Consider the following 12080-nt stretch of genomic DNA (forward strand, 5'->3'; position numbering starts at 1 on the left):
CTGGGGTGGCACTGGGTGGTTTTCAGAGTAATTTCCAAGGCGGCCCATTGCAGATTCTCTGCTGGCTGTGTTTGCCAGCCCGGCCCCCGGGAGCTGCTCCGTGCCATTCCAGCCGTTGCCGTGGAGGTAAAGAGCAGGAATCAGCCTCTGCTAATGCACAAACAGAGTCAAGTACCGCTGCCCTTTGCAAAGCACTAATGAATTACAAGAGTCTCTCCTTACCCAGGCGCTGCCACCACCTCGTGACCGGCTGAAAACTGCAGCCCTCGACACGTGGAGCTGCTGGAATTGCTCATTTCGAACGGTATCTGAAATAATTTCATGCAGGATGGTAGAGAGGGGAGGGTTTTTTGGGATGGGTTTCATCACCATCAGGGTTTCAGTGCTCTCAGGCTGGGTGGCATCCGGGCTCGTGCCACCACAGGGACTGGCACCCAGTGGAACAAATGAGTTTTAAACCCCTCTATTTTATTATTCCGTATTAATAATGAGGCGGCCCTTGTAAATAGCCGTGAAAGGGAGCACTTAAGCTCATAATTAATAAATGCTGCCTTGGTTTCTGCTGCAGCCTGGAGATGTGTGATGGGGGATGCACGGCTCTGCCCAAGAGCAGAGGGTGCTCAAGTCCTCCAAGTTAATAAATTCAGGATTTACTCCGAGATTTTAGGACAGCCAGCTCTGGCTCTGGGGCACAGCAGAGCCTGTGGGACAGGGCTGGGGCACAGGGTGGGATGTGGGGGCACAGGGTGGGATGTGGGGGCACAGGGTGGGATGTGGGGCACAGGGTGGGATGTGGCACAGGGTGCAGGAGCTCACCTTTGGGCCCTGAGCCCAAAGAGCCCCACGGGGGTGACACTGCACAACCCCAATGGCTCCAGCTGCCTCCTGCAGCTCATCGTTACAGCTCGGCCATAAATGTTTATGACAGGAGGGAGAGGAAGTAAATCACATTTATCTCCCTTGTTTTCTTTATCGGGGCACTAATTTGACAGGGAAGGGAAATTCTTGCTTATTTTACAACTCTGATTTCGGCTGCAATTTGATTTCAGTAGCTGGGAGGCGAACACAAAATCTTATTTTTGTTCCATAGCTGGTATAAAAATTTACATTTTGACACCGACCCCCACTCCCATTTCAGCACTGCTACAGCGGGCCCGCGGGCTCTGCACAAAACACATCACCCACATATAATACACTCATAATTCACTAATGTTTGCTGAATGACAGGGTTAAGTGGCTGCTATTCCCGGCCTCCCACCACACTAATGTACTCCAGACCCGTGCTCCTTTTCTTCTGGATTGCAGTCAAATCGTTTCCTGCAGCCCTCGCAGTGGAAGCTCCTTCCACCCCGAACAAACATGACTTCCGAAATTATTTTCATTTGTTTTTCTAATCTAATTTTCCCCTCGGTGCTCCACTAATCATCAATCCCATTAAGGGCTTGATGTGTTGACTGCTTTGCAGAGAGCCCATCCTGCATCCTGCCGAGCTGAGCTGACCTTCACAGGCTGAGCCCCCCGGGACCCCCAGGGGACGGGTCCCTCCTCGCAGGGGCTGCAGCATCCCTGCCTCCATCCCTGCCCCATCCCACCGCCGGTTGTCCCCAGGAAAGGAGCCAGTGTGAGCCCGGAACGAGGGCTGATGAGTGAGGATTGCTCCCAGCCAAAGGAGCGGCGGGGGGAGCTGGCTCTGCTCCAGGCCGAGCGCCAAAGGGAAACAGCCTCTGGTGGAACCGAGCCGGGAGAGGGGGGCACTCCTGTGAGGAAAATACACAGCAGGGGTGTGGGGGACTGGGAATTTATCCAGCAGGACTGGGCCACCACTGCCCCTCCTGGAAACAGGATTAGTGCTGATGGTGCCAAAGATGCGCCTGGCAGGGCACAGGATGAGGGACCAGCTCTGGTGCACAGGGACAGGGCAGGGATGTGCAGGACAGACAACAAGGTGATGAGTTTTGGGGTGATGGGGCTGATCTCACCCCCCCAGGAATAAATATTCCCCTCCCCAATGAAATGGACTCCATGGATCTGTTCAAAACAGTTTATTGTATTTTTTCGTCAGACAAACACATTGATTTCTGGACCACAGTAGAGGATGGAAACCTTTCACAAACTTATTTATTTGAAAATACAAATATAAAATTATACTTTCCACATCTGTGATGTGAGAGACCCCCATCCACATAGTATTTTACAACAGGGCTTCAGAAAGCCATACACAGAGACCTGAAAGATGCTTGATATATATAGATACATATATATATGTATATATATAAAAAAAAAGTCACTACCAAAGTTCTCATCAGTTCATACTAAAGTATAAAAGGAAGGGCTAGGCCTGCCACTGTGCCATAGTTTATTTAGGTACATTTATGACCACCTGAAATGCTCACTTGCATCCTAGTACTGATGGGAGTTCAGACCTCGTACGACAGAGAATGACGGGGGTGCTACCTACGACGGTCACGGGACAGAGGAGCCCGGGGCTGGGGTGACCCCTCAGGGCCGGGGTGACCCCTCTGGCCACTGGGCCCTGCTCGGACACCGAGCTCTCCACACAACACGGTCGGACTGCTGGGGGGGGCCGACAACCCACCACGAGGATTTGCTTTCTCAGACTAAGTATTTTTTTTTCCTTTTTAAAAATTATTATTATTATAATATTATTATTTATTATTATTGTGGTATTTTTTGGTAATTTTATTACAGTATTAAAGTATTGCTTAGCTTACAGAATCTCCTCACGTAGTGTTCGCGCGGGGCCGGCTGGATTCTGTACGTAGGAAACTCTACAGTGTCTGTGCCCGTGTGTCTGCGAGGCATCCTGGCTCTTCTGACACTAACCTCACTTCTCCCTGTCTCTTCTAACACTAACCTCACTTTTCTCCCTCTCTCTCAACTATGTCGCTTTGAAAAAAACAAACCAAACCACTAAAAAAAAGAATTCAGAAGATTCCACCCAAGAGACATCGCCATAGCGTAAAAGACAGCTATGAGTTAGTGTTGTTTTTCTTTTTTTCTTTTTTTTTTTTTTTTTTTTTTGTTTTTGTAAACAGTTTCATATGCAATATCATACAGAACCATGGCTGGCCTTCAGTAAAAATGTAGTAAACTATATTGCTTTATTATTGATTATGTTGCATTGAGTGAATGGCAGAAACGAAACAGGAAGGGACGTGTGGCTGGAGTCGCTAGCCCTCATTCACACTACAGATGAAAGCAGGGAAGAAAAGAAACCCCAACACCTTTCAGGTCGTTATCACCCACAATTACCCAATGATTTAACTAAGCCTAGCAAGATGTGTGACATTCACCAGCAGACGCTGCTGTACAATGGAAAAAAAAATCAACTTACAGCAAAGAGAGCCATGCTACCTTAAAGTCCAAGCTACAAATTCAACTCAAAATGAACATTTATGAAGTGTAAGAAAAAATAAAAACCCCAAAGGACAGATCAGGCTTTGCCTTAACCAAGCCGATCCCGAAGAAGGACTCGGGTTATTTGAGGGGAGGGTCCCAAGCACTTGCGGCTCCTGGGGAATGGCCCTGGTGGTGGGGACGAGGCCCCCCGGCCCTTTGGGTGCCCAGGTCACCCAGCACGGTGGAAATGGCTCCTGTTGGTCACCCCAGCTGCAGATCCAAAGGGCTCTGTCCCTCAGGGAGGTGTCCTGGGCTCTGTCCCTGCAGGGTCCCAGGCCAGGCTGGACAGGGGGACAGCGGGAGGTGACCCTGCCATGGCGGGGGTGGCACTGGACGGGCTCAGGGTCCTTCCAACCCAACCCAGTCCATGATTCCATCGCTCCCTCCTGGGCTTGAGCAAAACAAAGGTGGAGCTGAACCTTTGTGCTGAAAAATTTACAAAAAACCCCCAAACGAACGAAGGAAAAGGAAAAAAAAATATCGTTCAAAATTGATTTCTAGATGAGTGGGGGACTAACGTGAACCTTAGTCTAGGTAGCCACATCAAAACATCTTGGATTCCACGACATTTGTGCTATGGGCCACTGGGACTTCTCAAAAGGTATATAAACATCTAAAACATATTCACACAGATTAGCAATTTCTTCTGAGCATTCTTAAAAAAATATGTTTTTTTTTTTTCTCTTAGTAAAATCGTTTTAATATACCGTGCCTCCCTCTTTTAAAAAATAAATTAAAAAAATCCAGTTTTGCATATCTAGCATTAGCATTTAAGGTAGTATGGCACATCCCCTTTCCAAAGTCATGGGTGGGGATCTACAAATGCCTTAAGAGTTTGCCAGCATTTTTAACATTGTGAGACCTTTGGTTAGTTGAAACCGCATCAGATCAACAAAAGAAAAATAATAAACAAGAGAAAAAAAAGCACAGAAAGAAAAAAGAGAAGAAAAAAAACAAAAAAGGAAAACCTTCCCAAAATTATTAGCATTTTTTTTTTCTTAAATAAGAGAAAGTTCTATCCTTACTGGTCCTAAATCTGAATAACTACATCTAAATTTTTAACCTTAATTACGATACACCTACCAATATGTACTAGAAGAGGAAGAGAGAAAGAGGGGGGGAAAAATTCACTACACTACCATCAGGACAGCACTCTTACAAGATAAGCCATTTTATACACTATTAACATACAACAATGATCAACAAAGAATATTCTATGAGGTGACAGGGAATGGAGAGGAAAACCAACTGGTAGTACAGTACATCATCAACATTGACAAAATAGCAATAAAAAATTCCCTGACGGCACACTGAATCGCAGGGAATTTGGTTCGTAGTATTTTTTTTTTACCTTTTTATTTTTTAAAGAATTCTGTTTTGTTTCTTTTATTACTTGATCAAGTCTCAATATTTAAAAAGCGTCCAGCATTTTGCTTAAACCTGGTTGTTCTGAAATAAGAAAAAAACCTAAAATATTACATAAAAAGCATGATTTTTTTTTAAAAACAAGAAAAACAAGGTTTCTCCTTTCGGTTAGCAGTATGGTGCCTTGTTTTGTTAAAGATGCCTTGCTCTACCTTGTCTATTGAATGCCTACATTAGTCTACTTGTTAGTAAAATTTACAAAAATAGGAGTGCAGCAGCTCTTTTTAACAAATGTCGCATTCAGTGTCTTATACTGGCTGTACCTAAAGTACCAAATTTATAAACGTAACAATTTAAAAAAATATTAATAAAACTTGTCAATATTACATTAAAAAAAGAAGAAATATATCCACACTACAGTATGTTCTTAATGCCACCTACCATGTTGTACTTCTAGTTTGCTGTTGCAGGCCTATTTACCAATATTAAAAAAATTAAATTAAAAAATATCCTTCATAAGTTTCCTCCCCCAACAGAGGACCATATATATAACAGCCAAATATTAAACATGTGCAAATAGGAAACTGTCAGTTTTTCCCCTACCAGTCACAGTGCAATGATGTTTTATACTTTATTTCTTTTAAATTCTGTTTACAACTACAATAAATTAAAATCTTCCGTTGCTTCTAGGGTGAAACTTGTAGCACTGAGGTATTCCCAAAAAAAAAAGGAAAAAAAAAGAAAAAAAAAAGAAATCAAAACCAACCAAAGTTGCTTTCTAATTTGACATTACAGAAAGTGATGGATAATAAAGGAAACCATGCAAGCTGGACACTGCTCTGCCCACATGAGGTGCCCAGAGCAGCTGAAATGACTGGACAGCAAGTTGATCTAGTTTAAAATAATGACTAAAAAAAAAAAAAAACCACCAAAATCCAAAAAAAGAACCAAAATAAAGGTGTGCTTTGAACCGTAAATGCGCTAAGTAGGAAAAATCGTAGCTTCTTGATCAGTTTTGGGAAAAGCAGGTTTTAAATTAAAATAAAAATCCCACGAGACTGTTCCTTTGTAAGCTGTGCACTGTGAGAGCAAGCTGCTGGTGTGAGCTGGGTGGGCTGGGAGGGTCCCACAGCACCACAGCCCCCCGGCAGCCACTCCCAAAGGCTACAACTCCCTCGTCCTTTCTCCTCCATTCACATAGAGAAACTGCCTTAGGCTGACTCCATCACAAAAATAGGTTTGTATTTCTCTTTCTTAATAGTTTCTATGTAGTTAATGGAATTGTATTTACAGCACTTTATTATTTTTTCTCTTTTTTTTTTTTTTCAGAATTCACAATTTCAAAAAACCTTATATCACCTCTTTCAACAAAAAAAAGCACTTATATAGAAAAAGGACGCGCAAAAAGTTTGTCGCCCTCGCCTTATTGCCGAAAATAGAGAGAATTAGAGTAACCAAGACGCCACAAAGGAAAAGAAGGGCCAGAGAACCTGCTGCTCCCCCCTCCCCGCGCCCTGCCCGCCGCTCCCCCCGCGGCCGAGCCTCCTGTCACCATCTCAGCATCCTTTAAGCAACAACAACTACGTAAAACAGAAGGGAGGAGGAGGAGGAGGAGGAGGAGGGGAGGTGGGAAAGAAAAAGCAAAAGAAACCCCTTAATATAACAGTTACACTATGGTTAGGCTCTCGCTACATACACAAAGAATTGCGACTACGTGGCTACGAGACTATGTCCAAAAGGCTACGAAAAGATGTGGGTTTGGAGAGGCTTAAAAAGAGGGGGGGAAACCCACCGAGAAAATAAAACGAACAAGAAATGGGTTTTATATATACATACTTTTAAAAGCTGTTGTTTTTATAGTACAGCAGATTCATGAGATGATGAGAGAGATTTTAAACCACCCAAGTCCTTCGAGTGCCACCTCCAGTTTGCGTTGGCGGTGATGATGATGATGGTGATGGTGATGATGATGTAGTGCTCAAAGTCTGATGAGATCACCCAACCGTGGGCCCCTTCAGAAACTTCGCCCTGTCTTGCCCGGACATCCAGAGAGACTCTGCGTGGGGAGAAGGTGGACAGGACACGGAGAGGGACAGTTAATTGAGGTAAATTAGGATTTTTAACCAAAAACCCCAAAGTGTCTGCAAACACTGCAGCCACAGCCTGCCCCATCCAGCCCGAGGGAGGATGCAGGGGGCTGCAATGCTGAGGTGTTCCCAGGACAGCCCCCATGGGAGAAGGGGTCTCGTGTTCCCTGCTCTTATTTCCAGTTTAGGAACAGTAAAATGTGAGTTATGTAGGGCCAGGACAAAAACGGCTCCTCAGGCATCTGTTCTGCCATGAATTCACACAGCTTTGGTAAAATGGATTTTCTCTGAAGTACCTGGAAGGTGACAAGTTTTACCTGGGCACGCTGAGGCAGCCAGGATTTATTTTATACAGGAGCTTCAGCCTCCAACGCTCCGTCCCTGCCAGTGCTTAGAGCTGAGATATATGATGTATAAAAGAAATATAAATATTTGGGGTACTGGCTCTGCAGGCAGCCACTCACAGGGATGAGGGCCAGGACAGGATGCTCCCTGGGGACCTCCAGAGCCCATCCCCAAACAGCTGTGCTGGGGTGAGGTCCCAGCAGCATCCTGCAGGGATGTGGAACTGCTCCCTGCCCCAGGAACCTGCGGCTCAGCCAAATCCTCACATCCTGCCCCGGGGATGCAGGAGCAGCCGCTGCCACAAGCGTTTCAAACCCGGTGTTCCTCGAGGAATTAATAATAAGGCTCATTTCCTCCTCTCCAAATCTATTTTAATTAGTAATGAGCAGCATTAAAAGCACTTTGTTTTTAAGTCGTTAATGGTTTGAGTCTCAGCCTGGCCAGTGAGTGATGGCTGCAGTGATGGGCTGTGTGAGTGAGGAGTGATTACAGCCCATCAGGCTGGCAGCGCTATGCATTATTAGCCTGAGTGATGATGCTCTGCCCGGGCTCCAGCTGGCCTCGGGTACCACCTCACTATTCCAGAGGCTGACGTGAAGGATTCTGACAAATTGATCGCAGAACAGGCCCTGCTACGTGCAAGTAATAGCTGGGATTAAGCAAGAGTGCTTATGGCACTTTTTTCTTTCCCATAAAAACACTCCTTGGTGGAGCAAATCAATTGACAGAACAATTTCAGGTAATCTTGGGGGTGTGTGTGGAGATGGAGAGTAAATAGAAACCCCCTTTATCCACTAGTGTTTAGGTATAAATCTATTTTTATGTATTTTAAAGTCTCCGAACATCTTCCACAGTTCCCAGCCCCTTGACTAGCTTTAATTCTAATTTCATAGACTGATTTTTGAACGTAAATGATGTGAGATTGATCATGTAATAGCAGGCAAGAGGCAGGGAAATAAAATGTGTCCCATCCATTCCGTCTGCCTGTCCGGGCTCAGAGCTCTGGAGGCAGACCCATGCCATTTATTTGGGATAACCTCTGCTTCTCATTGCATTTTCTAATCTATTCCATTCCGAGTGTTAAGAATATTTGTTTGCAAAGATGAATATGCCAAAGGCCAAATAATAATAAAAAATAAAAATTAAACATTTAATTAACTGGAGCTTAGTTCAAAGGGTAGGAAACTGGCAGCGATCCAGGGCTGTGGTGCTCAGGTAATGCCTTTAATTTAATTTGCTCAGGTTTAATTTTTTTTTAATCTTGATAATTGCTCTATGGTTACAAGTTACAATGTTATCTTTTAGCTGTAATATTTGGTACAGCACTTAATTAAGAATGATGGTTTCTCAGTAATAAAGCAGTGGGGCTCAGCTATTTTTAAAGCAGTGCGCTGGGAGCAGATCTCTGATCCCACTGGGATTCTGGCTGCTGGCACTGGGGGTGATTCCCCAAAGCTTCCTGGGTTTTCTGCCTCTTCAAATTATTGCACGAAGCATCACGAAGATGAAAAAGTGACTTTTGGTTTAGCTTTGGATCTGTCTTCCAGTTTCCAGCCCATGAGGTTGATTTGAGTAACACAAATCACAGAAAGGAATGATTAAAGGCCAAGGAAAGACGAAATGAAGATAAAAAATTGTTCACTTAAAGTAAATATAGGGGAGATGGTAGTTCAGCACAAAGTACAAATGGGATATACTGTAATACCTCCAAGTGAGATGGCAACCAACCATGTGTAACGTTTCAATGGTATCCATTTGTAAAAGCCGTTGCAATCAAAGGTCCCTAAAATTGTACAATTGTTAAGTTCATCAGTGCTCTATACATGGGAACAGCTGATTATTAATTTCTGCCAAGAAATTATCAAAGGACTTGAAAGACTGTGTTGCCAGCATGAATAGGGATTTCCAAGAGCTGTTCTGGTCACCAGGTGTGCTCAGCCCTATGGTCACCTTTCCAAGACCATCATCTTCTCATTCCCCCAGGTGCAAAAATAAGCTTTGGGGTTCTCCCTTCTTTATTTTTAAACCAGGGTTAGTAAATGGAGAGTGTTAAATAAATATATATGTAATAAAAGCTAGGGGATTCTTTGCAGTTATTGGGGGAATTAAGAGGCTACCAATCTGCAAGTCAATTATAAAATGGTTCTTTGGGAAGTGTTAGTGCAGACAAATCTGGATACCCAGGCTTGGACCTGGTGTCCTTTCACTTGAAAAATCAGGATGTTGCAGAGACAAAAGTGCCCAAGTTTTCAAGCACAAACAGGTTTTTAGGTGAAAAATGGAAATAAGAGGTGTTGTAAGTGGTGAGAGGTGGCAGTTTGAACTGATGTAGCTCCTTGCAGAGCAGTAATATGCCATGTTTGTGCTAGAATTGATCCACAGGGATTGTCAAGTCCGTGGTGTGACCATGGGAGGGGCAGGCCCGGGATGGGAATTGAGCACACGGGCACCAAGCCAGGCAGAGGGTTTGCTTGTCTTTTTTGCAGTAAAAAGAACAGTTCCAGGAGCTTTGTCTGCACCACACTCCTGCTGCCCCCATCCAATTCCATCAGGGAGGGAAGTTCTCCTCTGGGTTTGAGGGCCCTTCGGGGGAGCCTCTGCACTTCCTCACTGTGCAGGAGATAAATCCAGCTCCTGGCTGGGCTCCCAAAGGGCAGGAGCCTCCCTTGCAGCCTGCGCTGGGGTGCCACGGGGCAGCCCAGCCCCATTCATGCTCACACACAGGTGACACAGCCACGTGCAGCCTTGTTAAGCCAATCTGTGCCCTCATTAGTGCAATCACAGCCCCATGTTAGGCGCGTTAGGAGGCACCTCCCGGGACCCCCGGCCCAGCCCGGCCCCTCGCTCCAACCTGCGGCGCTCAGGGGCTGCAGTGACCCCAGGACCAGCTGGGAGTGACCCCAAACATCAGCCAACAGGGGAAGAGGAGCAGGACATGCCTTCTCCCCCTGCTGGGGGTCCCACCAGCCAAATTAATGAGCTGATTTTGCTCGGTTAGTGGGAGCAGGGACTGTTGCTCTGCCTGCCAAAGGGTGCAGCAGCCAGGAGGGGTAGTTGGGCTGATGTAAAGCCCATGTGGACAAGCAGGGATTTAAATCCCATATTTATTAAATATTTCTCTTTGAGACAGGTCATGTCTGGCTGCAGACGGCTCCAAAGGAGTGTTTGCACCAAGAGATGTTCAGGTTGGGTATTAGGACAAAATTCTTTCAGTGCAAGAGTGATTAATCTTAAAATTTCTTCAGTGCAAAAGTGATTAATCACTGGAATGGGCTGCTCAGGGTGGTGGTGGAGTACCCATCCCTGGAAACATTACAACTTTCACAAAGTTGTGGAGTTTTATCTCCGCAAAACATTCGGCTGTCATGGTTTGATGCTGGCGCAATGCCAGTGCCCCCATGGAAGTATATTCTCCTTAAAATGGCAATTAGCGATAATAATGATAAATTGGTGATGAAATGGCAATTGGTTCTCAAGGGCTGATTGGACCTGATGATTCTGGAGGTTTTCCCCCTTGCCAATCCCAGCTGGAACACCCTGACAATCAGGGATTACTCCACAATCCAGCTGTACCCACGGGTCGGGCACGGCTCGCAGGTTCTGGCAGCGAGGAGCCCCGCTGGCCACGGGGTCCCCACCACCCCCAAAACCCCCAAAGCCCACCCCAAACCCCCCAGAGTCCCCAGAGCCCCCAGCACGGGGTACTTACGGCGATGCCGTGGCCGAAGCCCGAGCCTGGCTGCGGGCTGGCGGCGCTTATGTAGTTGCCCACGGCGGAGTCCTGGCTGGCCGTGCCGTAGAGATCCGCCACGGGCCCGGGGCTGTTGGCCCCGGGGAAGCCTCCGGGCCGCGCTGGGGTGGAGCCTGCCGGGGAAGCGGGTGCGCCAAAATTCGGTTGAGCACTGTAGCTATTCAAGACTGGTGTGCAGAGAATAAAGCTGGGTATGAGGCCAGACGCCGGGCATGCACCGGAATTACAAAGCCAAACACCAGAATAAACAGCCTAGGCCCAATTCTAACACTTAACCAAGGCCATGCGAGAGGAGAGCAAGTACTGGAGAAGAGTCAGCCCGGACTACTACGAAGCTTAGAGCTCCAAAAATATATATATGGATATATATAAAAAAAAAAAAAAAAAAAAAAAAAGAACAATCATTCAACACACTACTGCAACCAGAGACTGGAGGTGCTCATTTTCACCAAGTTATCACAAAATATAATAGGTATTTTTCAACATCTGACTTGATGCTCATGCAGTAGTAACAAGTTCTCTAGGTCTGGGCACGCCGAGACAGCATTCACATCCCATGCAAACTACAAAGGAACTAGTTTGAGACTACACATTGTGGTAATATTGATATTAAAATGTTGACAGCAAATAACTTGAATCACGTCTAGGAAAATCGTTTTTTGGATCCATTCGATACTTTTGGAAAAAACCCGCCCTTTTAGATCAGTAAGCTGTAGATATAGTTCAGTAGTAGTTTTTTTTTCTTTAAATGATATGGAATGGAACAGTTTGGATTTTTCTCTTTTAAATATGACCAAGGAGAGTGTTGTTTTATTTAGTTTTTTTTTTTCCTTTTGATTTGGAGAGCGAAGACCTACCTTCGTCTCCAAAACCATGCTTGGGACATCAACCAAAATTAAACAAATAAATAAAGATCAAAAGCAAAAAAAGAATTCCAGAGGGTGGATGACAACTCACCTCCTAATGTGGAAGTAAAAGAAAATTTAATTTTTTTCCTCCCTTAATTTTTTTTTTTTTGAGAAAGAAAAACAATGTAAATAAGAATGATACTGAAGAAGAAATTTAGATATTAAAGCATGTTAGATGGTCAGGCTTCTGGCATTTCTCACGGC

General features: G+C 45.2%; 1 protein-coding gene across 10 annotated transcripts in view; it reads right to left on the minus strand.

Moving 5' to 3' along the window:
- Positions 1 to 3683: 3683 nt before the first annotated feature.
- MSI2 (musashi RNA binding protein 2) overlaps positions 3684 to 12080 on the minus strand; it is a 196862-nt gene continuing 188465 nt past the window's right edge. For 3 of the 10 annotated variants that reach the window (XR_004061280.1, XM_030962689.1, XM_030962686.1), the window contains 3 exons: positions 10927 to 11081; positions 8923 to 9000; positions 3684 to 6841 (listed from right to left, as the gene is read on the minus strand). Coding sequence is in view for 7 of the 10 variants with exons in the window: in XM_030962689.1 (XP_030818549.1) it covers positions 8959 to 9000; positions 10927 to 11081 (197 nt within the window). In the remaining 3 variants the exon portion in view is untranslated. Of the gene's footprint in view, positions 6842 to 8922; positions 9001 to 10926; positions 11136 to 12080 lie in introns of all 10 variants that reach the window. The other 7 variants (XM_030962687.1, XM_030962685.1, XM_030962683.1 and 4 more) reach the window with 5 other exon arrangements.

Source organism: Camarhynchus parvulus, chromosome 19 (genome assembly GCF_901933205.1).
Source record: "Camarhynchus parvulus chromosome 19, STF_HiC, whole genome shotgun sequence".
Taxonomy (NCBI): Eukaryota; Metazoa; Chordata; class Aves; order Passeriformes; family Thraupidae; genus Camarhynchus; species Camarhynchus parvulus.